Source organism: Procambarus clarkii, chromosome 6 (assembly GCF_040958095.1).
Source record: "Procambarus clarkii isolate CNS0578487 chromosome 6, FALCON_Pclarkii_2.0, whole genome shotgun sequence".
Taxonomy (NCBI): Eukaryota; Metazoa; Arthropoda; class Malacostraca; order Decapoda; family Cambaridae; genus Procambarus; species Procambarus clarkii.
In genome coordinates, this window is record NC_091155.1 from 45538818 (window position 1) to 45563181 (window position 24364).

Genomic DNA, 24364 nt, shown 5'->3' on the forward strand with positions numbered 1-24364 from the left:
CCTGTCTGTATTATTTATGGGAATGGCAGTTATTATATGAGTGGAAAAACTTTGCAATATGCTGAAACTGTTTTGACGATATGAAAGTACAGTATTGAAGAAACGGGTGTGCCAAAGCCTGGCTGTCTGCCAGTACATTCTCATTGTTGGTAGCTTGCAAACTCCCATCAACATGGACAGACCTATATATCTAGCCATTTCCTTGACGGTGATTGGCACCCACATCTTCCTTACGCTCTCGCTACCATGCTGCGTGATGTGTGTGGCATACAGGTTCGTTTCATAGGTGAAATATTCAATGAGCGTTCTAGTCAGAAATAATTGAATGAATTGCAGAGCGGTGATGGGGGACGGAATAGTTAGGCCTAGTGTTGCAGTGAAATCATCGACAATTGGTGGAGTATTGTCAGTGGACCAGGGACTAGCAGGATCTGGCTGTGTAGCGCATCCAGGACCTATACGCTTTCGGGTATGAGGTGCCGGGGCAACTGGTTCACTCTCCTCACTATCTTTACTTTCGTCACTAGTAGATACATCGTAAATACCTGTCTCAGAATCCAAATTATCACTGTTGAAGTCACTTGACTCTTCCTCACCTTCTACATCAGACGCAACATCTGATAACTCGTCATATAAGTTGGGTATCTTGGAAGGTGTAAGCTTCACTCGATGGTACTTTTTATACAACATACTTGTCTTTTTTGTATGAATCCTTCCCTTTTTTTGGAGTAACACTGCTTGAACCTTGACCAGGATCCATTGTGGAATGTATATAAAGGTTAGAGAACACACGGGAAGCGATATAAATGCACAAAACCGCATGAGTTGTGGACGCGAGGGGAGAGCGTTCTGGTCACGAGTGATGTCAACAACACACGAGGTCAACGCCTTGTGCCGACGGCCCACGCGGCCAATAGGCCTATCGAGGAGAACGGGAATTTTATGGCGCTCATTTTGAAAGTATCCCCAAGTTGATTGCATAAAAAATTAATTTTATACAAATATTTTTGTAGTGACGCAAGTCAGGTCCAAAGCTATGATTCAAGATAAAAAAAATGGACGAGAGTCATGTCCAAAGAGAGAGAGAGTATTAATTGTGTGGAACATCGCTATTCTAAAAAATGTGAAGCTCATATATGGTGAGACACATTCTTAGATCAACCAAACAGTGTTCGTGTTGTTATTACGCTATATATGCACATTGTATACCACTGTCGGCATTTATATGCACCATAACAAACTAATAAGCAGTTCTGGTGGGTATGGTGATGAAATCAAACACCGCACGGAGCCACAAGATGATGATGCCAGCAATTACATGATGCTAGACAATGCCACCAATATTCTACACATCTCACTATGACTAGCTACAAAACTGCTGTTATCTTCACATTCCTGTCACAAAATCCCGAATATGAAGCAATTTCAACAAGATTATATTGTGAAGGAACGTGAGGTCGTTTCATGATGCGTAGATGCAGGAAACAGTGGCTGGGTGCTATGTCTTTACCTGCTACCGTGAATAACATAACTAACATTGTATTCAATGATATCTGAACATTGTATATAGTCTTTTATCACAGTCAAGATCATCTATGACATGATCAACACAAAATAATTTACTATTTTATTCATCATTACTAAGTGGTGGTGCCCCCCCCCCCCCCCCCTAGCTGCACAGCGGTACTGTGCGCTGCCCCTGCATGCACCAGTCTTGGTTGCTCTCTCAGTACTGAGGCTCTCGCAGCCAACATGGATGCTGACGATTTTTTTTTTTCAAGGTGGCGTCTGTTTGCAGGAGTCCTGAGGCACAGGATGTGTGCCTTGTGTACATGGCCAGTTTTGAATATCTCCCTATAACTAAAAGCGTTTTGCGCTCTTCTTATCAGGCGCCTCAGGGCACACTGTGCAGTGCAGTGGTTATTGCAAAGCTACTGCTTCTGTGACTTCTACTTCCTTGAGACTGGCTCTTAACAACTTGCAAGTTGGTCATGCACTCCCAGTATCTTCTTACAGATGATGTATGTGTTGCCAGTCTAATAATGTACTGTAATTTAATGCTACAATATCTTAATCTACAGCAATTTTGTTTGGTGGGATAGCACCATAGCACTGACCGGCACCATAGGGAGCTGGTCGGCCGAGCGGACAGCACACTGGACTTGTGATCCTGTGGTCCCGGGTTCGATCCCGGGCGCCGGCGAGAAACAATGGGCAGAGTTTCTTTCACTCTATGCCCGTTACCTAGCAGTAAAATAGGTACCTGGGTGTTAGTCAGCTGTCACGGGCTGCTTCCTGGGGGTATAGGCCTGGTCAAGGACCGGGCCACGGGGACACTAAAAAGCTCCGAAATCATCTCAAGATAACCTCAAGATTGGGTGAACTACAACTGTTATCATTACATCTGATGTTTTAGGAATTGTTAGTTTTATTTTGAATTTGTGATTATTCTAATTTTCCAAGGTTATAAATTATTGAGCAGGTAGTTGTTACTTTGGCATTGATACGCGCAGTTTTAAAAACAAATTCCGCAGTCAGTAATTTTATAACGAACTTAATCTTCACATAATATTTTCACAGGCTCGATACGATGCTGGAGAACTCATCACACAACGTGAAAAGGTTTCCCGCAACGTCAGTGAACAACTTACAGAACGCTCTGCACAGTTTGGATTGGTCCTCGATGATATATCTATTGTAAGTTATGAAATAATGCATAAGTATGTAATGAAAATGTATCAAGTAAATTGTTATTGTGCTATACAGTCAACCAAGAGCAGTATTGAGGATTTGCACATAACTGTATTAGAACCATGTGATTGCCTCAAGCTTCCTCTTAACATTGTTCTATAACTTTCCTTGGTGAATGTTCATGCTGAGTTCATTGTTCCAGTGAGAAGTGGATCCTCACTAACCAACGGTGCTGTAATGAATTCCTGGATGTTCCAAACAGCTTGTATTTAGTGCAGATTGTTCAGTGGAGCTAACAAATGTTCATTCTCTGAGGATTATTTGTCCAGGCCTCCACCGAGCCTAGTTGTTGGGATGCCACTTTGTTAGCATCATTTGCTAAAAAAGCAAAATTTCTTAGGCAACAAATCAGCCTCGTCTCGTGCAGGTCATTCTGGGGCGTTCACACTGTAATGAAAGTAATTTGTGAACTGTCATGCTTAATTGTGTGTCAGTATGTCTTCCAGGCTTTATCCGTCACCACTCGATATGCTAGATTTAGTACCATATTTTATGCTTATAAAATAGCCAATTAAGATTGAGAGAGTAATTACCACTTATTGTTTCAGACTCATCTGACATTTGGCAAAGAATTTACTCAGGCTGTTGAGTTGAAGCAGGTGGCTCAGCAGGAGGCAGAGCGAGCCAAGTTCTTGGTTGAAAAGGTTAGTATGGATGTCTACAGTGTGAATACCTAAGATATTCTCAGTATGCAAGAATACACAATATACAAGATATACACAAGTTCTATGTGAGCTATGTCAGTAGTAATTACTGTACCTAAGTAATTACCCGAGTGTAGTTACAGGATGAGAGCTACACTCGTGTTGTCCCATCTTCCCAGCACTCTTTGTCATATAACACTTTGAAATTACTAACGGTTTTGGCCTCCACCCCCTTCTCACCTAACTTGTTTCAACCATCTACCACTCTGTTTACAAAAGTGAATTTTATTATTTCTCCGGCAGCTTTGTTTCGTTAGTTTAAATCTATGACCTCTTGTTCTTGAAATTCCTGGTCTCAGGAAATATTCCCTATCAATTTTATCGATTCCTGTTTCTATTTTGTACACAGTAATCATATTGCCTTTTTCTTCTAACTTCTAGTTTTTACATATTGAATGCCTCTAACCTCTCCTCGTATCTCTTGTCCTTCAGTTCTGGGAGCCACTTAGTGGCATGTCTTTGCACCTTTTCCAGTTTGTTGATGTGCTTCTTTAGATATGGGCACTATGCAACCGCTGCATATTCCAGCTTTGGTCTAACAAAAGTCGTGAACAATTTCTTTAGTATTTTTCCATCCATGTATTTAAAAGCAATTCTGAGGTTAGAAAGTGTAGCATAGGCTCCTTGTACAATGTTCTTTATGTGGTCCTCAGGTGACAGTTTTCTATCTAGAACTACCTCTAGATCCCTTACTTTGTCAGAATTCTTTAAAGATTTCTCACAATTTATAGGTTGTGTGGGGTCTGTTCTCTTATTCCACATTCCATAACATGGCATTTATTCACATTAAATTCCATTTGCCAAGTGGTGCTCCATATACTTATTTTTTCCAGGTCTTCTTGAAGGGCATGATAATCATCTAGGTTTCTAATCTTCCCTATTATCTTAGCATCATCAGCAAACATGTTCATATAATTCTATATTCCATCTGGTAGATCGTTTATGTAGACAGTGAACATTACTGGTGCAAGAACTGAACCCTGTGGTACTTCACTTGTGACATTCCTCCAATCCGATACATTGCCTCTGATTATGGCCCTCATTTTTCTATCAGTTAGGAAATTTTTCATCCATGTTAGAAGCTTACCTGTCACCCCTCCAAAATGTTCCAGTTTCCAGAACAACCTCTTATGTGGAACTCTGTCAAAAGCCTTTTTTAGGTCCAGATAGATGCAGTCAACCCAACCATCTTTCCTGTAAAATCTCTGTGGCTCGATCATAGAAACTGAGTAAATTCGTTACACAGGATCTTCCAGATCGAAAATCATAGTCTGTCTGATGTTATAATATATATCATTTTTCTCCGGGTGTTCTACCCATTTAGTTTTAATTATTTTTTTCTAATATTTTGACTATTACACTTGTCAATGATACAGGTCTATAATTGAGGGATCTTCCCTGCTGCCACATTTGTAGATTGGAGCTATGTTAGCCTTTTTCCACGCATCAGCTACAACTCCTGTACACAGGGATGCCTGAAAAATCAGTTGAAGTGGAATGCTGAGCTCAGGTGCACATTTTCTCAGAACCCATGGTGAAACTCCATCTGGACCAACTGCTTTGTTCTTACTTAGCTCCTTAAGCATTTTTTCCACTTCATCTCTAGACACTTCTATGTTGTTCTCTGGAATTCTTATTGTGTCGGGTTCCCTGAAAATTTCATTTTGTACAAACACACGTTGGAACTTTTCGTTTAATGTTTCACACATTTCCTTTTCATTTTCCGTGAATCTATTTCCCATTTTCAACCTCTGAATACTGTTTTATCCTTTACCTGCAATTTGTTGTTTATGAATTTATAGAATAGACCTGGTTCTGTTTTACATTTGTCCACAATTCCCTTTTTCAAACTTACTTTCTGCCTCTCTCCTCACGCATCTTTGTATCGCTGATATGTTTGGGTGCGTGGCCTCTTCCTATATTGATTCTATTTTTGTCTTTGGGTCTCAAGCCCTCTTGCAATTTCTGTCGAACCAATCCTGTTTCCTAGTTCTGCATCTATGCTTTGGTTTAAATTTTTGTGTGCCTTTATCATATATATCACAAAACTTGACATACATCTCATTTACTTCATGACCTAACAGCAAGTCTTTCCAGTTAAATTCTTTAAAGAAATGTCTGAGTTCCCCATAATGACCTCTCCTGAAATCAGGCTTTTCAACTGCTTCAACCTCATTTTCTTCCAGATTATAATGCATTGCATACTTCATTCCCAAAAAGACATGGTCACTTTTACCCAAGGATGGAGGTACTGAATGTCAAATAGCTCTTCCTCTTTCCTGGCAAATATTAAATCCAGCATGGAGGGAACATTCCCTTTCCTCATCCTCGTAACTTGTTTAACATGTTGAACCATGAATGTTTCCAGGATGAGGTTTACGAATCTACACGTCCAAAAATTCTCGGTTCTAACTTCATATGCCTCCCAGTCTATGGATTTCAAGTTGAAGTCGCCGACTACCAAGTCGTGATCTATCTTCATCAGCTCTCCCTATAATCTCTCTTATTATTGTTATAATACCCCTCTCGTTTATTATCCAGCTCCTCCTCTGATCGTGTGTTGCATGGCGGTGGGCTATATGCATTTATGATTGTTAGTTTATCATCCTGATTGCAGATCTCTAGTATTCACCTAGTTGTGCTTGCATGGGTTGAGCTCTGCTCTTTCGGCCCGCCTCTCGACTATCAATCAACTGTTTCTACTACTACTATTTCCCCCCCCCCATGCCCCACACACACCCAGGAAGCAGCCCGTGACAGCTGACTAACTCCCAGGTACCTATTTACTGCAAATTAAAGTTCAAGTATGTTTATTGAAACAAGAAAGAAATACATTTCAAAGGGATAGAGTAGCTTAGGCTATTTCTACCCCCCATCACCTTCTCACTTAACACTACGTGGGCCGGCGTGCGCACCCCAGCCCACCCCTAGATGGGCTGAGCGTTTCCCGTGAGTGCGCACCCACACTAAAATGTGTGTACTTTTAAGTTTTCTCACCTCAATTCTCGTGCTACATTGTTTATTTCGGGATCAAATTATTTGCAATATATTTCTCTAAAGGAATATATGCATATAAGGTCAAAAGCTCTGCGCACGCCTCGCAGCAAACCCGAAAATCAGCCGAGCGTTACCCGTAAGCGAGCACCTATTGACACACCTGCCCTCAAATGTGTATACAGTACAGTACTCTTTTCAGTTTGATAACATCAATTTTCATGTTAAGTCGTTCATGTTGGTACCAAATTGTTCGCAATAGAATGCTCTAATGGGATATATATGCATATAAGAGCAAATTAAATAACAACATTACCAGTACCATAAGATAAAGTACAGTACTGTACCTGAAAGCCCTCCCTGTAAGCGAGCGTGGGTGTGGGAGCATGGTGCAATACTGGGTTCTGAACTAGTCTTTGTATGCCAGGAATTTCTTTGGCAAAATTTGTTAGTAATTGTCACAACAGTAAAACTAAATGCACGGAAATTTGGTTTAGTACCTGTTTTCACAAGGTACATATTGTAACTGTTCAGCATTGCTACGTCAACAAGGTGGAGAAATCATCTTGGTCCACTTCACTGTTTTACGTACACTACTACCTACACCATCATATCACATTTATCCACCAAATGCATGTTTACGTTGTAGTCCATAACACAGTCTGGCGTGTATATTCTTTGTCTGATGGTTTCGTTCACCTTGCCACTGTCCACCATTGTACCAGTGTGAATTGTGGTCAACATGTTCACTTCATGTCTTTCTTTCCACTGCACTGAAAGCATTCCACAAGTTATTCTTAGCTGGCAATCACCTACTTGAATTAGCATTGTCAAACACTGGTGTTTCCCTTTGTTTTGCCTTTGAAAAGCACGAAGGATTCCTCTATCACCAGCTTCTGAGCTGGTACATAGAAATATCTCTGAACTTTCCAATAAGTTCATTCAGAACGTGCTTCACCCTCCAAAGCCTATCAATACGTGTCTCGTCTTCGTTACTTGCAAAATGAAGATGCCTGAGGATTATCACAAATCTGTCTCAAGACATATACAGTAATTCCCAAACAATGGTGTTGGAACACAATGGTCTTTGCTCCAGTAATGGTTGATTGTGTTTGACACAATGTTTGACCAACATACACAGTACCAAAAACTCGGTACATTTCGCCTACAGTAGTATTTTTCAAACGCTGTAATCGTGAAAAATGTGTTCAACTTCTCACCTGCAGTGAGATCAGCCGCATATTTGTATATTTCCTGAGCAATATGTTCCAAGACCGGCTCATTAAAATATGCTGTAAAGAAGTCCATTTCACACATTTTCTCACCATTATCAGGGAAAAGGCCTGTAATTCCAACATTTGTATCATCAGAGGTAAGAGTTTCTGGAACAAAATCTTCATTATCACTCCACACAAATACACCTGTTGTCTTGCGAGACTCAATAGTGGCACCATGGCGAGGAATCCGTAGACCAGGAGCTGAAGCCCATCTATGCACAGTAGGGCCGAGAACGGATGTTGAGGGAAAATTACTTTAACCCTTGTGTTGCTAAGGGCAATTTGGCCATTGTCACCCACAGGTGCATAACAACAAAAAAATTTGTTCTTCCTAACCTGTTAATTTGTGTTCCCTGACCACAAGAAAAATACAAAAATAAATTTAATGGTACTTACCAATGACATAAATGAGCCGACAATATGAGCAATGACGATGATGCTCGCTCATGCAAGGTGCGTCGTGCGCGGTCTTCAAGCAGCCATAGTTGCCATGAATTTATTTTCGGGGCATTTAGTGTCTAGGCATATTTTATCACAAATATTATTCACTAATTGTGTTACATATAATGTTACTTCATGTTCAATGGTAATAAATGTTGCATACATTGAGTGGCCATGGGGTCCAGATAAAAGCTGCTTTAGCCGAAATCAGAGCCGGTTAACTTGCTGCTGATGTTACACTATCCAGACAGTCAGCTGGATAATCATTGAATTGTCCTGATATGAAAGTAATGGGGCGGGCCGTACTGTATTAATCCTGTCTGGCTGTGGCTGGCTGGCTCGAGGCGCATGGTGGAGGAGGGAATGGGGTGGGCGGGTGGTGCCGGGAGGGTGGTAGGGGAGTGTTGGGAGGGACCACCTGGGTACAGGAATTACCATTAATTTTAGAACAATTCATCATAGCCAAAAACAAAAGAAATTCTAGTAATTTTGTAATAACAAATATACAAGTTTCCTAAAACCAATATGCTCAGGCTGAAGTTTCCTTAAAAAATATTGAGTTTTTCTCCTCCTGGCGGCCAACGTAACGTGCTATAGCTGCCCCAAGTGGACCCATCTAACACTGGTCAACCTATGTGCTCCCATCCCTCGTGTTATACCACAGTGTCGTGCCATTAGTGAAATATTTTTTTAAATAAGTTTTCTGTGGGGAGCCCCTATGGCTCCCCGGAGCTTATCGGGCTAATCTATGTTATATTAGGCCGGGACATAGCTAAGGAGTTCAGACCTACCAGGGACCAGCGTCAGAACCTGGCCCCTTCAGAGAGGTTTCAGGGAGCAATGGCCCTGGAAAACCCCCTTTTGGTTGGGGGTTTTCCTTATCTGCCATCGACCGGGGTTAGGCACCCAGAAAGGTAGGCATAACAAAACAAATCCCACTTGGTAAAAAACTAAAACATAAAAGCGAACAGAGAGGTAGAAACTCCCTACAATCCCAAGGAAACAAGCAAATATCACACTTTATTGCCGCGCTGATCGTCCGTGCAGCCCTCCCCGCCCCAAGAGGCGGAGGGGGGAGCCCTGGACCTACTGTGCCGGTTGCCTAGCATCAGTTCGTAAGCTAATGTCAACCGGGATAGACGCTTCTCTGGCCTCAGTTTCTTAGGCGGTGTTTGCCTTTTGTGGCGTTCACTGCCGTGTGCTGTGTTGTGCGATGGCCAGGTGGTTATCAGTACCGGGGCTGAATGTGCTATGGGGCTTCCTTCCCTAAGCGCCCTGTGGGTATTGCCCCTGCGTGACAGGGTTATCTTCCCTGGGGCGTTCGGGAACCATTCCCGTAGAGGTTCTTGCTGCTTGGCATTTACCTCACCCTTGGGGCCAGCTGAGGTCTGGGGCCCTTGTTTGGCCCAGGGTAGGGACTGGTATTGTGCTGGTTAGGGTGTCAAGGTGTTGCGCGTCCTGCCACCTAAGCTGCGACCGGTTCCTGTTGCCTCTGGGGACAGTGTACTTTTGCAGTGTTAGACTCAGGCGGTTTCGGGGACTGCCCCGTTCGGGTTGGGGGCAGAGGTTTTCGAGCCTGTTCCTCCTGCCAAGGCTTCTGGGTCTTACCAGCGGCCCTTTCTTGCTGCCTTTCCCATGGACTGTTCCTTTTCTTTAAGGGTGGAGGGCTTGGAGGACTGCTCTGCCCCGGGGCCTCTGTTGTGGGTTCCCGGAGCTGTGGGGGATGCCTGCTAGCAGTTTTGTTTTTTTCTGCACCTGCCTGGGTTTTCTGCTTCTGGGCATAGTTTTTTGTCCATCCAGTCTGCTTGCTTCCCACTTTTGCTGGCGTGTTTTTGTACCTTTTGCGTCGGTCACAGCCCCTCTGTTCTGGTGGCCATTTTCTTCTGCCGGTTTCCCAGCATGGCTACCAGGGCGGCGTTGCGGTTTGTTTACATGTGCCTGGGTGTACGAGCGAGTGTCTTGGATGAGTTTTTTCAGGGGTTTTATTCTCCTGTTGTCGTTTCTTTGCTTTTCTGGTGTTTTCCGCCCGTCTTCTGTTCCTCTGGGAACGTTTGGGTGTTGATTTTTACACCGGGTTTTCTGTTTTCTGTTTTGGGTCTAGGCCCTAGGATTTGGGCTCAGTGTCCCTGTCTGTCTATGCTCCCACACCTTGCCCCTCGGTTTTTGGTCTGTTTTGGCTGTTTCCCTGGGAGTTCTGTCTGGGGCTGTGCTTTGCCTTTGTGGTGTTTCTCCGCCGGCAAATGTGGTGGTTTGGGCTCCCCCGAGTTTGATTCCGGGTTCCTTTGGGTTCTTTGGTTTTGTTCCGGAGGTTTCTTCCTCTTGGGACCCCTTTGTGGGTTCAGGGGGCTTTGTTTCCTCATGTGTGATCCAGTTTTGCCTTCTGGGGTTCCGGGGTCTTCCTGGCTTGCAGGCTGATCTTTTTGGGACTTTGGGTTTTGTTGTCATGGTGGGCCTTTTGATGCAGTTTTGTGCCTTCGCCTGGCCGGCGTGGTGTTCTCTGCCCACTGGCAGAGAACACCGCCTCGGCCAGCGTCTACCCCAATTCTCCCTCGGCTACACAGTTCCTGTGATTATTTAGAGTCTGAGGATATTTTCGGTGATGAGTCAGGAAGGTGACTCTCTTTTTCTAGTTTTAGTGAAGTGGAATCAGAACAGTGTTACAGAGCCTGGTGCCAGTACCAGTGGTGTTACTGGGCGAGATTTTGTCGCGTCAGCAGCGTCTCGGCCAGCCAAGCGCCACCGCATGGAACAACATGTGGCACCAAGAGCCTCATGTTCACGTGCCTCTACCTCACGTGCAGGTAGCGGCCGTACTGTGCGTAGACGGGCTTCAGCTCCTGGTCCACGGGGTGCATCGCTTCCTCGCCGTAGTGCCTCTGCTGCGTCCCCTGCGTCTCGCAGGACACCAGGTGTACTAGTGTGGAGTGATGGTGCTGGTTTTATTCCCCGAATTCCTGCCTTTGACAATAAAGACATTGGGATTACAGATCTTTTCCCTGATAATGGTGGTGATATGAGTGAATGTGATTATTTTACCGCATTCTGTGATGAGCCGCTCATGGAATATATTGTACACCAAACGAACCTTCATACGGCTCATCTCATTAGAAAAGAGATAACAGAATTTTCACGCTTGCAACGTTGGAAAAACACCAATATAGGTGAAATGTATGTGTTTCTTGCAATATGTATGTTGATGTCTGTATGTGGGTGTGGGTATCTGGCTGATGATTGGCCGAAGAGGGTTTCCTGGCTTGTGGGTCTTGACTTTTCCATAGGCATACCCAGGTTTGTATTCCCCAACAACTATGCCAATAGTGACTGCCCAGACAGGTACAAAAGGAGTGTTGTCATCGAAACAGTGTGTCAAACACGCTTTCACAGATTACTGGAGCAAAGATCTGACTATTCCAACACCTTTCTTCAGGAAATATATGTCCAGAGACAGATTTCAGATACTCCTCAGGTGTGTGCATTTTGCAACTAATGAGGACCGGACTGAGGAGGATAGATTTTGGCGAGTGAGGCACTATATGAATGAGGGAATTGGAAAATTCAGAGATTTTTACGTACCAGCACAGAAGCTGGTGATTGACGAATCCCTTATACTATTCAAAGGACGTGTTTCATTCAAACAGTATATTCCCTCAAAACGAAACAGATTTGGCTTGAAATTTTTTATACTGTGTGACTGTGAAACAGGATATGTGTTACACATGATTCTGTATTCAGCTAGCGATGTAGACATTCCCGGTAACGACGAACATGGGTTCTCTGGTAGTGTGGTGATGTCACTGATGGCATCATGGATGAACAAGGGCCACATCCTATACACAGATAATTACTGTACAAGTCCATTGCTAGCTAAGTTCTTGATTGAAAATAGAACCGGGTTGGTTGGCACAGTAAAACCACGAAGAAGGGAAATGCCAGTGTTTGTCGGTGGACTTGCAGTTGGTGAGGGCCAGGTACGGAAATGTGATGAAATTCTCTCAGTACAGTGGAAAGACAAGAGAGAAGTGAACCTGCTGACAACCGTTCATGATGGTACAATGTTGAACAGTGGCAAGGTGCACCATGTAACGAGAGAACCAGTATATAAGCCAGATTGTGTTCTTGACTACAATATCAACATGCGTTTGATTGATAAGGCTGACATCATGATTGGAACTATCGAGTGTGTGCGGAAAACATTGAGGTGGACGAAAAGTGTTTTTTCATCTTGTTGACATGAGCATGTTGAACTGCTATAATTTGTACCTAGTGAAAACTGGACGTAAACCTATTTTCCGTACATTTGCTTTTACACTTTCATCACAGTTATTAGCAAAGTTTGGTCAAGAAGTCTCTGGCATACGAAGACCAATCATGAACCCAGTGTTGCAGCATGATGCAACACCCAGGCTCGCTCACATAGATGCCTTTCAGCAACACAGACTAAAGAATTTGCCAGCAGGTGGAAAGCGTGCAATAGGCCAACGTGCATGCCTAGTATGTAAAACGACGAAACGGAGAGAGCAAAAACGTAAAATGGTGCAAACGTGGTGTGAAGGGTGTGGAGTTGCATTGTGTGCTGTCGACTGCTTCAACGACTACCACACACTCCCAAGACTTCTAAATGTGCAATAATAGTGCAAAAACGTGTACATGGTGCGTGCTAGTGTGTACATATAAAATAATGAACATTGTGATTTACTGTACATAATGCCATAATGGAAAATGTTTGTGTGCGCATGTGTATACTCGATGTGTGCGCAACATATATTGACAATAACTGTCAAGTGACATTATGTGCAACATAATTGGTGACTAATATTGCAAATTATACACGTGTAAACACTGTAAATAATGACGCAAAAATAAATTCGTGGCAACTGTGGCTGCTTGAAGACCGCGCGCGGCGCCGCATGAGCGAACATGCAAACTGTGACGTCATCATCCATATTCTCGGCTCAATTACATCGCAGGTAAGTACAATTGAATTTTTTTTTATTTTCCCGTGATCAGGGAACATGACTTAACAGGTTAGGATTTTTTTTTTTTTTTTTTTTGCGCCTGTGGGTGTCAATCAGTATATAGCCATTTAAGGGTTAACCCTTACACTGCTCAGGGGTCCTTGGGACATTTACACCCCTGTGCGCAAGAAAAAAAATAATTAAAAAAAAATTTTTTCGTCTTCTAAAAATGTTAATTTGTGTCCCCTGAGCACGGAAAAAAAAAAATCGTAGGTGACATATTTTGGGCGCAATTGACCGAGGAAGTCTGGCAAAATGTGGGCGTTGACAGAGCGGTCGTCAGACCCGGTCAGCGTCACCCGCGCTGACAGGTGGGAGTTGCCACAAAGATATTATTACCTAATTGTTTCAATGTCTCCGATTGATTTTTTCTTAGTTTTTTTTGCAGTAATATTATTCAATAGTGTGTATTGTAATATATTTATATAATAAAAGTGGTTAATAATCGCTATACTCAAAAGTATGATGTGCATATTAGTGATTCAATTATTATGTTTATAAAACTATAAACAAATAGTTTTGCTGCTATTACACTCTATACACAGGTTATATATAAGTATTGGCATGTTTTGGTCACCATAACGAACCACTAAGTTGGTATTGAGAGTCGAAAAGCAACGAAGAGATACCGCCACACACCAGCCAGCCACTCGCTGCCACTCCCTCAACACACGCACTAAACTTTCTCCCCCAACAATACCAGTTGTGGTGTTATTACACTATATACAGACGTTATATATAAGTATGTATATATTTTGTTCACCACAACTGTACAGCTAAGCTGATATAGTTAGTTCAGGCACTAAGAGTCGTCGGTATACACAGATGGCGGCTGGCGGCTCCCTCACTCTTTCAAGGTCACACGCACTAAACTTTCTCCCCCAACAATACCTTTTGCAATGTTATTACCCTATATACACATATTATATATAAATATCTACATGTTTTATGCACCGTAACTGTACACCTAAGCTTGTAGTGCGCCCAAAAAGCATAGTGGCCACCCTCTAAACAGCTAGACAAATCGTGCAGACGACATCACCTCCGTCACCCATATGGCTCCTCCCAGCATAATCCTTTTGCTGTTATTACACTAATTCACACATTATATATAAGTATCTACATTTGTGTTCACCATAGAGAACCACTGACCTGGTATGGTGAATGCAAACAATAACAGGTGGCCACACAGTCAGTAAACGATGCTGTCTCCCTCCGTCTCTCAGCATCACTCCTCCCACAGCGCTAATTATTACACCAATCCTGCTATTATCACAACCCTGGTTATTTATATCACAGTCATTGGTCATCTGTAATATTGTCATCGCTAAATAATAACAATTATATATTTATTTTGACATTTTTCGGCGATGCTGTGGTCACAAGCTGAACATCAATGCTGTTCGCTCATGCTGCGTGCGCCGGCCTTGGTTGCTCCAACAGTACTGTGCCTCTCACACCTGAGAATATTGCCCACGATTTTTTTTTAAAATGGCATCTGTTTACAAGAACCCTGAGGAAGCTACTGTGAGCCCCGTGTAGCCGCGGGCCATTTGAATCAGGCCTGGCACCCTATGGCGTATATATACGCCATGCGCACCATGGGACATGTTACTCAGGGCGTATATATACGCCATGCGCAGTTTAAGGGTTAATGAACTGTACAGTAATTTTAAGTGTTAATTTTAGTGTTGTGTTAGTATAGGTTACGTAAATTGTTAAGAATTCTTAACTTCAAGATGTGTGGCATCAATCAAGACGACGAACACCAACAAGGTAAGTTGAGGTTTCTAGTTGAATATTTAATAATTATATGTGGCAAGGCAATTCAAATTATGTTGTTTGTAGTATAAAAATACTTGGAAATGGTCACTTTTGGACTCGGAGGTGAAAAAGTACCATTATCCGGAACACGTGAATATCCGGCTGGGGGTTCTTCCCATATAGTCCGGATAATCGAGTGGAGACAGTACTCTAAATAAGTATAAGAACTGTGTGGTCGTGGGTGAATTGGAATAGACACTGGGGCGAGAGGAGGCATGGGTGAGCGTGTAGGCCTCGCCATGGGAGGCAGCTGCATCTCATTTTCACTGTCTGTGCTACTATCATCGGTCTATTGTGTGTAGTCCTTATCAATGTCAGTCATCAAAATCACTTTTCTCACCATCAGAAAATAATTCACTAGTTATTTGCTCCGGAGTAAGAGATTGCGTGCTGCGTGCCCGGGAGGCGTTTGGCCGTGTGTTCTCACGCATATGTGGGGAGAGCAGGATTTTTTTTTTTTACAAAGTGGCAGCTGCTTACTATAGCCCTTGGGCAGCGTATGGGCCCCCTACCCTGCTGGCCATTCAAATCTTGCATTGTGCTCCATCACTTCATGAGACATGATGCGCAATTAATAGCAAGTTACTCAACAACACATATGACGTGTTGCGCAGTTTAAGGGTTAAGATGAGGGGCAATGTTCCTCATTGTCTCCAGGTAGCGCTTGGCTGGACTAGAGACTGCTGACCTGACGAAACATCGTTTTGTAACACCACCCACCTCATTTGAACTAGCGACAGGCGTGGTAACACTATTCTCTGATTCTACATCACTAAAATCAGAAAATGAGTCACCATCCACAGACTCGTCGCCCATAACATCATCATGTTGTACAGTAACACATGAACTGTGTAATGGGGTGCAAAGATGGTGTGGGGTGTGGGCGAGGTGGCACAGGTGAGTGGATTGGCCTGACCCTCGTGGCACCCAAATGTTCACTCTTGCTGTCGGTCGTATCCACATCTGAGGGCTGTGTGTAGTCTTCATCTATGTCAGAGTTGTCAATATCAGGTTCCGCACCCTACTTGAACACCTCCATATGATTTTCTTGTTTGGTCAATGACTGGGAGGCGCAGTGCTTAGCACAGTCAGACACGGGTGTGATGCGCTTGCCATGGTGTCTGGTAACTGTGGTGCCCCTCAATGGTGGTCTATGCTGGATTTTTTCCAAGATGGTATCTGTTTACTATCGCCGCTGGCTAGCATATGGGTGCCCCCTTTACCCAATGGGACATTTAAATCATGCGCGGCACCCTCAATCGTTTATAGATGTGCGCTATTCTGTCACAGTTACTCCCATCGTCTATGTATGTATTGCGCTCTTTAAAAGTCAAGAACTTTTCCTCACACTCCTAGGTAAACACTGCCTCTGCCTCCACCATCACCTTCACTACCATCACCATCATCACCACCATCACCATCTCCAGCATATGCTCATTTCAGCACCTAATCTTATTACAAACCTTATGTGAGATTTGTTGGCTCCGAGGATATTTTCCCAAATTATCTTCATTAAAAAAAAAATTTAAATTTCAGGCTGAGCAAGAGAAAAAGGCAGCAATTATTAGTGCTGATGGTGATGCATCAGCTGCTACGCTGCTAGCCAAGTCATTTGGTGAAGCTGGAGAGGGCCTTGTGGAACTCAGGCGAATTGAAGCTGCTGAGGACATTGCTTACAGGTATGTTTCTGATAGAGGTGCTTTATAATGTCTTTTGAATGATTTGTGTGTGACAGCTGATCTGTAAAAATTTAATATAAAAGTGTTTCCTCACTTCAACGAACTATATGGGGCGAGGCCAATTCGTTCCACCGCGCAATTCATTCTACCCATCAGCCCCAGGCTGTCACCTCTCCATGTGAAAAAAATAGAAGTCCTACATCGAATATAAAAAAAAAAAAATCATAAATTCTATTTGTTATATATTTATCATTTTGAACATGGCACATGTTCAGTAGCACTAGAAATATGCTCAAACTGCATACCCCTAAGAAAAAAGGAGATGCAAATTGGAAAGAGAACGTTGTTCCCTCTAATAGGCGAAGAAAACGAATCACGGAACAACTTGTCGCACCCTATCTCAAGCACTGCTAAGAAGGTTAGGTAGGGAAATAGAAACAATTGAACTAAAGCTACAAGAATCATACAAAACCCAGGAGAGAGAGAGAGAGCAAAAGGCCATCAGTTAAATAGAGAAATCCAAAATACTTTTTCTCCTCCTATGCAAGATAACGATAAAAAAAAAACATCTAGTATCGGGCCCCTGAGAATGGGAGATGGAACTTTCACTGATGACAACAAAGACATGAGTGAGATACTGAGGAAGCAGTACGACTCTGTTCAGCGAACCACTGAAGATTGATAACCCAAATGATTTTTTCATGGATTCCAACATCTAATCACATATCAGACGTCACCTTATCCCCACTGGATTTTGAAGAAGCCATAAACAGTATGCCTATGCATTCTGCACCAGGCCCTAATTCTAGTTTGGGTAGCTGAATGGCTACCCAAACTACTTTTTTGATTACACTGTTGTATTCCACACCAAAAGTTGTCCTGGTATGCCAAATTTCACACCTCTCTGGACACTAGACGTGATTTGATAAAGGGTCAAAGTTGGCCCATTTTACGATATGTACGCATTAACGGGATGAGAGCCCATTGAACATGGGCCTATTATTTAAGAACCAAAGCAGATTGAGCTCTAATATTTTGCACAATTTCATTTGGGGTCTAGGGCTACTTTATTACAAAATTTCATTAGATTTAGAAAGGGTAGAGTAGGAGGCCTTTGGTGAATTCACATGGAATGACCCCATTTAAAAAAAATCGTGGGCAACATTCTTGGGTGTGAGAGCCTCAGTACTGAGTGAGTGAGCAGCAACCAAGTCTGAGAATGCAAGGCTCTCACAACACCTCCAAGATTTCTCCAGGTGTTGGACATGTGAACATGCCTCAGTTCTGCCTGCCTTGTGTTTTTCCCTGGGCACAGTTTGGCTTCAGAGGATGTACTGGTATCTCTGGGGTTCCTCCCATTCGTCGCGCTCACAGTATGGTCCAGGAGTTTGCAGCCGTGTGGCACGTGCTGAGGAGGGTTCAGATTTCACAGGACGCTGTGATTCAGCCTTATTCACACTGTTTCCCCAAGGTTCATTTTCTCAGCCAGGAAAGTTCACTGTGATCCCTGCTTCATTGATGCTAGAATTTTTTGGATTGCTATTCTTCTGGGTTCTTGTAGTTTGGTTCTCCTCGTGGTTCATGTTCAGGGAGTATTCAATGTCCTCACTGATGGTGTGTCCCAGTTCCTTTCCATTTCCATGGAGTGGACTGTCAGTCGCTTCCTTTGTGGCTTTCCCAGACGTTCAGGTGTCCCTATGTGGACCTCTTTGTGTCGGCACAGACTCGTGCCTTCCCTAGTACATGGCGTCATTCTCTGATTGCAAGGATCTCACAATAGATGCCTTTCAGCTGTGGACTGGTTGTGATGGGGTGTTCCTTAACCTCTTTCCACCAATCCAGCTTTGGGTCCTGGCTTGGTTCCAGTCTTACCAGGTTCTCCTTCAGGTTTATAATCATTTGTATGACAGTCAAGTGTCCTTGGTGTCCTGCTGGTGTTTTCCTTTGGTGGCAGCATCAGGTTTCATGGTGTTCTTTTCGCCACTTCCTTTCTTTACGTTGTCAGTCTTCGGTTTGTGCAGGTGGTGCGCTCCATTCATTTTTTACTCGTTCTTGATCAGCGTCTCATGCCGTGTGACGCTGGCAGAGCCGCTGCAGCTTGCAATACTGGGTCAATACTTCCTTGTCCCTGTTTCGCATGCTGTCTCACGTCTTGCTTCACCTCTGGCCTGTTGATGTGCTGCCTGAGCCTGCTTGGTCTTTAGATCATGTTCTTTCCCTTCTTCTCATCAGTTCACAGCGTGCTCTTCAATGCGAAATTACTTCATCAAGGCTTTGATTTTGGTCTACCTCGCCTCCAGTTGTAGGGTTGGGTAACTTCGTGCTCTTTAACAATTCTCCAACAACAGGGCCAAGAGAACAAAACTTCCGGTGGTGGGAGTTTTGTTCTGTTGGCCCTTGTGGGAGGTTTGTTCCTCTGCAGCCGGCTCCTCCTTTTCTGTTGCAAAACGAGTAGGTTGATTTCTGGAGAGATCTTTTGGTGCTTGGTTGGTTCAGCCGAGGGTGCATCATCCGTTACATCCTGTGGTGCCTCTCCACTACTACCTTCATTGTTTACAGTATTTTGTTTGACTTTTAGTAAGCTTTTCCCGATGGTGGCATAAATAAATGCCACTGTTCCCTTTTTGTGTATGGGGAGGCCAGGTCCAGGCACTGGTCCCCAGCAGGATAAATTTTAACTGGTACTTGGCACACTATCAGTGATTGTAGCTTCAGGGAGTCACTTGGGCTTACCCAGAAATTGGAGTTTCCTTACGTTCAGCATTGGTGTTTTAATCTTTAGCTGTATCTTGCACTTGTTACGGGTAGAAGCCCCATTTAGATTCAGCAGTTAAGTTTTGACCATGGTAATAGTGTACATGAATTCACTAGAACACATCCAGTATAGAGAAGGATAATGGTTAATCCCATAAATTAGAAACCTAGCAACCTCCCTTGTAAAGAAATTAAAAGTTTATTATATACATACTGTAGAAAAATTGAATGAATGGTTATATGATTGAAGTATATAAATGGGGTCATATATAAAGTTTAAGTACTGTATACACAAAATAGTATATTAAACAACAGATATAAATTAGATAAATGTAGATCCAGGAAAATCCTCTAGGGAAAAAACTGATTTGTTGATTAATAGAACAAATTACCAACCATCATAATAGTCATGGGATTTGTTAGATTGTTTCAAACCTTAGTTAGACGTGTATATAAGTGAGATTGGTGGATAATAAATAGGAGCTGCCTCACATGGGCCAGTAGGCCTTCTGCTTTGTTATTTGTTTTATTATGTTAAGAGGCCCGGTGACAGCGCACCGAAACTTCTTCAAACACACTCAATTTTTTTGTGGATAATATCTTCAGTGTAAATGCTGCAACTTTTCCTAGTGGATAAACATCATACCATAACAGAAAAAAAATTAAAAAAGAAATAGAAAAAATTCACAATTTCAAATTTTTAATGTTTAACCAATTGTTATTTTATTCCTTATAGTCTCAGAATGGCATATAACGTTCATGTTTCCTATAGCAAAATATTGTTTTAAAGTATAGTTTACTGTAAAAAAAATTTCAATGTTGCCATCCAAATATGTGCAAAATTTATAACTCCAAACGTTATGGCTTTGACTAAACGACAGCAAAAACCCTTACGAACTAAGAGCTTTGCACATGTAAAAATGGTGAGAATCTGTCAGAAACTTAATTTTTGACAGTGTCTCAAAGTTGAAATTCCTGTTTTAGAGATAATTGAAGTTGAAGTTATTGACAGTGAATATGGTAGTTCTAATTAATGAATTTTCTTGTATGTTTTAATAAACATTGCTTGGCATTCATACTCAAATATGTGAAAGTTGTAGGTCAATATGTGTTGAAATGAAGTCAAGAAAAATAAACCCCCCAAAAAAGAATATATAGAGATAACTGTAAAACAGACACTGGGCCCCTTAACTGTCTAACAGTAGGTTAGACATGCAGGTATATATGAATGAGATCGGGTGGATATAAATAGGAGTTGCCTCATATGGGCCAATTGGCCTTGTGCAGTTACCTTCATTCTTATGTTCTTATAATGAAACATATATTGCAGTAACTTAATTATCCATATATAAATGATAAGGGCTCTCATCTGGTCCTCATTCGTCAGTTCAGCCTAAATAGACAGAGAATACATGTAGTTTGAAATCTGTAAATAAATCGGCTAAAAAAAAAAAAGTCACAACTTCTGCCACCTGCGGCTGGTGGCAGTTGTGGTGCCACCTGCGGCTGGTGGCAGTTGTGGTGCCACCTGCGGCTGGTGGCAGTTGTGCCACCAGCGGCTGGTGGCAGTTGTGGTGCCACCGGCCGCAGAAGTTTCGTTGCAACTTCACATTCTTAGTGCAAGGTATGCATTCTCCAAGATGTAGGAGTCACAACAAAATCTACATAGGAGCATAGGAGAGGAAAAAGAAAATGGGGATTGTCAGCTTTTTGTACAAAGGGACATAAGAAATATTGCTATTGGGCAATGTATTTATATTATATACTGTATATAATAAAATACAGCATAATGACATACTAACTCATTATTATATATGAAATCTTGCCCTCCAGATGGCACCAGCTGCATATCCACTTTGTAGACCATCCTTACTACTACTTTTCTTCTTTTGAGCATCAGACAGGTGCCTGCGTCTCTATCCCTGATTGCCAGTAAATAGGTGTTATCGTTATTATCAGTACCGGTGGCCGTCTGTCGCGCGCACATTTATTTTTTTTTAAATTCTTAAAAAAAAATTCATTTTTTAACATATTGGGATGAAATTTGTCATGGCTGATGCCAAATACCAGAGTTTTTTCACTATACTGTATTTTGTATTTGGAAAAATTTCCATCACTGGGTCCCTTAATAAATTAAGTTCATCCTTTCTGGAAACGTGATTTCATCTCCTTTTTTCCCTCAATTGGAAGTGAGAATTGGGATGATAATGATTTCCTTTGATTTTGATGGTAACAACAGAGTAATGTAATCGTAAATACTGACAGTTATTATGTTTCAGGTTGGCGAAGAACCGCAATGTGGCATATCTACCAGGCAACCAGGGCACCCTCTTATCTCTTCCTCAGTGAGATTCTTCAAAGACTTGGGATATATCTTTACACAATCCAGAAGGCAGAGTTGGGAACTATATATAATGTTTGACTTAAATATTCGTCATAATAAAAGTAAAAAAAAAAAAAAAAATCTGCCAATAATTATTGTTCCTGAAGATCCTTAAGAGTTTAAGGAGTTCAAATGATTCATTAGTTTGAAGCAAACTATTTCAAGTCAATATTTTTCATTATATGCTCCCTTGGTACAACAATGTTGTAAAATAAAATTGTAGTTCAAAATATTGTATCTAAGGTATTTACAGTCATCAAAGCTTTCATTCCACATTTACCTTAAAAATAGTGTAATTAAATATACTTGAATTTTGTTGCACTTGAATTTTTCATTCATAAAGAAAATTGAGAGAACTAATAACCAGTGAACATTGTGTGGATGTTTGGGAGACAGTCAGCCAGTAGCTGGAACATGTACTTCCTATCTCTTATGTATAAAGAAATGTTCAAATTGTAATTATCATTTTGTAAAGAAAGGTAAATAACTTTATTTTTTTTTCTTTCCCCAGTGTTAATGTTTACAATATTTTTGTAAACTATAAGTATGGTAGGTATGTTCCAGAGCTTGGAAGATGTGCAATCAAGCACATCTATCATTCAATGGGAAACTGTTTTAAGTAATACAAATCCTATACAAGGGAAAAACAAGAACTGACTTTGGAAGCATATAAAATGTCTGAAACATGTTCCTTTGAGGAAAGCCAGGAAGAGGTTCAACGTAGAAAGAGAACACAGACAACACTACAAAAGAAACATAAAAATTACGGGAATTCTTACGCAGACCCGACTCCCTAAAAAGGAATAATATAAACAGGAAGATTGCAAAGACTGAAACATTCAGCTCAGATTGACATAAGGCAACTAGAACAGACAGCAATTAAAGAAATAAAGAAAAAAACAATTTCTTCACATATGCAATAGCAAAAACCACAGCCAGTATTGGACCTATTCATACAATGAAATGACAAAGAAATTGGTGAAATCCTAAAAAAACAGCATGAGGACATATTTAGCACTAATAAACAGCATGAAATTGGAAGATCCGAACAACTTTATGCGTGACATCCAGACCCCTATAACTGATATTAACAAGAGTGGCAGACTTTGAAAGAGTATGACAACATATCTCGTGCACTAGGCTCCGGATCCAGACTCTTGTAATTCAATATTTATAAAGACATGCAAAGTGCCAGTAACAGGCACCTAGTATAGTGTAGAGGAAGAGCTTTGACACAGGAAGGCGGGTGGGGGGATGCCAGATGTGCTTAAATCAGCAGACATAGCCCCTGTACACAAGGGAGGGAGCAAAGCATTACCAAAGAATTGTACACCAGTTGCACTAACGTCCCACATAAAAGTATTTAAGAGAGCGATCAGGAGTCAGGTCACCAGTTTCATGGAGACCAATGACCTCCATAACCCAGCCCAATATGGATTTAGAGCAGGAAGATCATGCCCCTCTCAGCTACTTGACCACTGACAAAGTCACCGAGGCATAAGAAGAAAAACAATGCAGATGTGGTATACACGGACTTTGCAAAGGCATTCGATAAATGTGATCATGGAGTGATAGCACACAAAATGAGGTCAATGGGAATAACTGGTAAAGTAGGACGGTGGATAATTTTTGTCAAACAGAACACAGAGTAACAATCATATAAAATCGAGTCCAAGCGCAGTTAAAAGCTCTGTACCTCGGGGCACAGTCCTTACACCACTGCTTTTCCTTATTCTTATATCAGATATAGACAAAAATACAAGTGACAGCTTCGTATCATCTTTTGCAGATGACACAAAAATCAACATGAAAATTACCCCTGCTGAAGACATTGAAAAACTACAAGCAGATATTAATAAAGTTTTTGACTGGGCAGTAGAAAATAACAGGATATTTAACAGTGATAAATTTTAGGTACTTGGGTACAGTAAAAATGAGGACCTTAAACATAATACAAGGTACAGACCACAATCGACTTGAGAATGGTCCAGGACGGACCGAAACGTCGTCGTCCCTTCAATTTCTAGAAAGGAGACTAATAATGATGTCTGACAGCCTAACGTTTTGGGAGCATAACCAAGCAAATATTACATCAGCCAGAAAAATGATAGGATGGATTACGAGAACGTTCAAATCCCGGGATCCCATCACAATGGTTGTACTATTCAAATCACTGGTATGTCCTGTATTGAGTACTGCTCAATACTCACTTCCCCCTTTAGAGTAGGAGAGATTGCTGAAATAGGAGGAGTAAAGAGAAAATATATGGCATACATAGACGCGATAAAGCACCTAAATTATTAGGATAGTCTCAAGGCTCTCCAAATGTACTCACTAGAAAGGAGACGAGAGAGATATCAAATAATGTACACTTGAAAAATAATGGAGGGCCAGGTCCCAAATCTACACAGTAAAGTAACAATATACTGGAGTGAACGATATGGAGTAAAATGCAAAATATAATCAGTGAAGAGCAAGGGGGTGTTGTAGGCACAATCAGAGAACACTATAAACATCAGAGGTTCACGGTTGTTCAACCTCA

General features: G+C 41.9%; 1 protein-coding gene across 1 annotated transcript in view; it reads left to right on the forward strand.

The window, feature by feature from the left end:
- The window catches only part of Phb1 (prohibitin l(2)37Cc), a 65319-nt gene extending 43005 nt beyond the window's left edge, over positions 1 to 22314 (forward strand). Inside the window, exons 4-7 of the mRNA XM_069308965.1 lie at positions 2581 to 2697; positions 3300 to 3395; positions 16543 to 16685; positions 21719 to 22314. Of these exons, the coding sequence (XP_069165066.1) occupies positions 2581 to 2697; positions 3300 to 3395; positions 16543 to 16685; positions 21719 to 21788 (426 nt within the window). The 3' untranslated portion in view covers positions 21789 to 22314. The remainder of the gene's footprint in view (positions 1 to 2580; positions 2698 to 3299; positions 3396 to 16542; positions 16686 to 21718) is intronic.
- The last annotated feature ends 2050 nt before the right edge of the window (positions 22315 to 24364 follow it).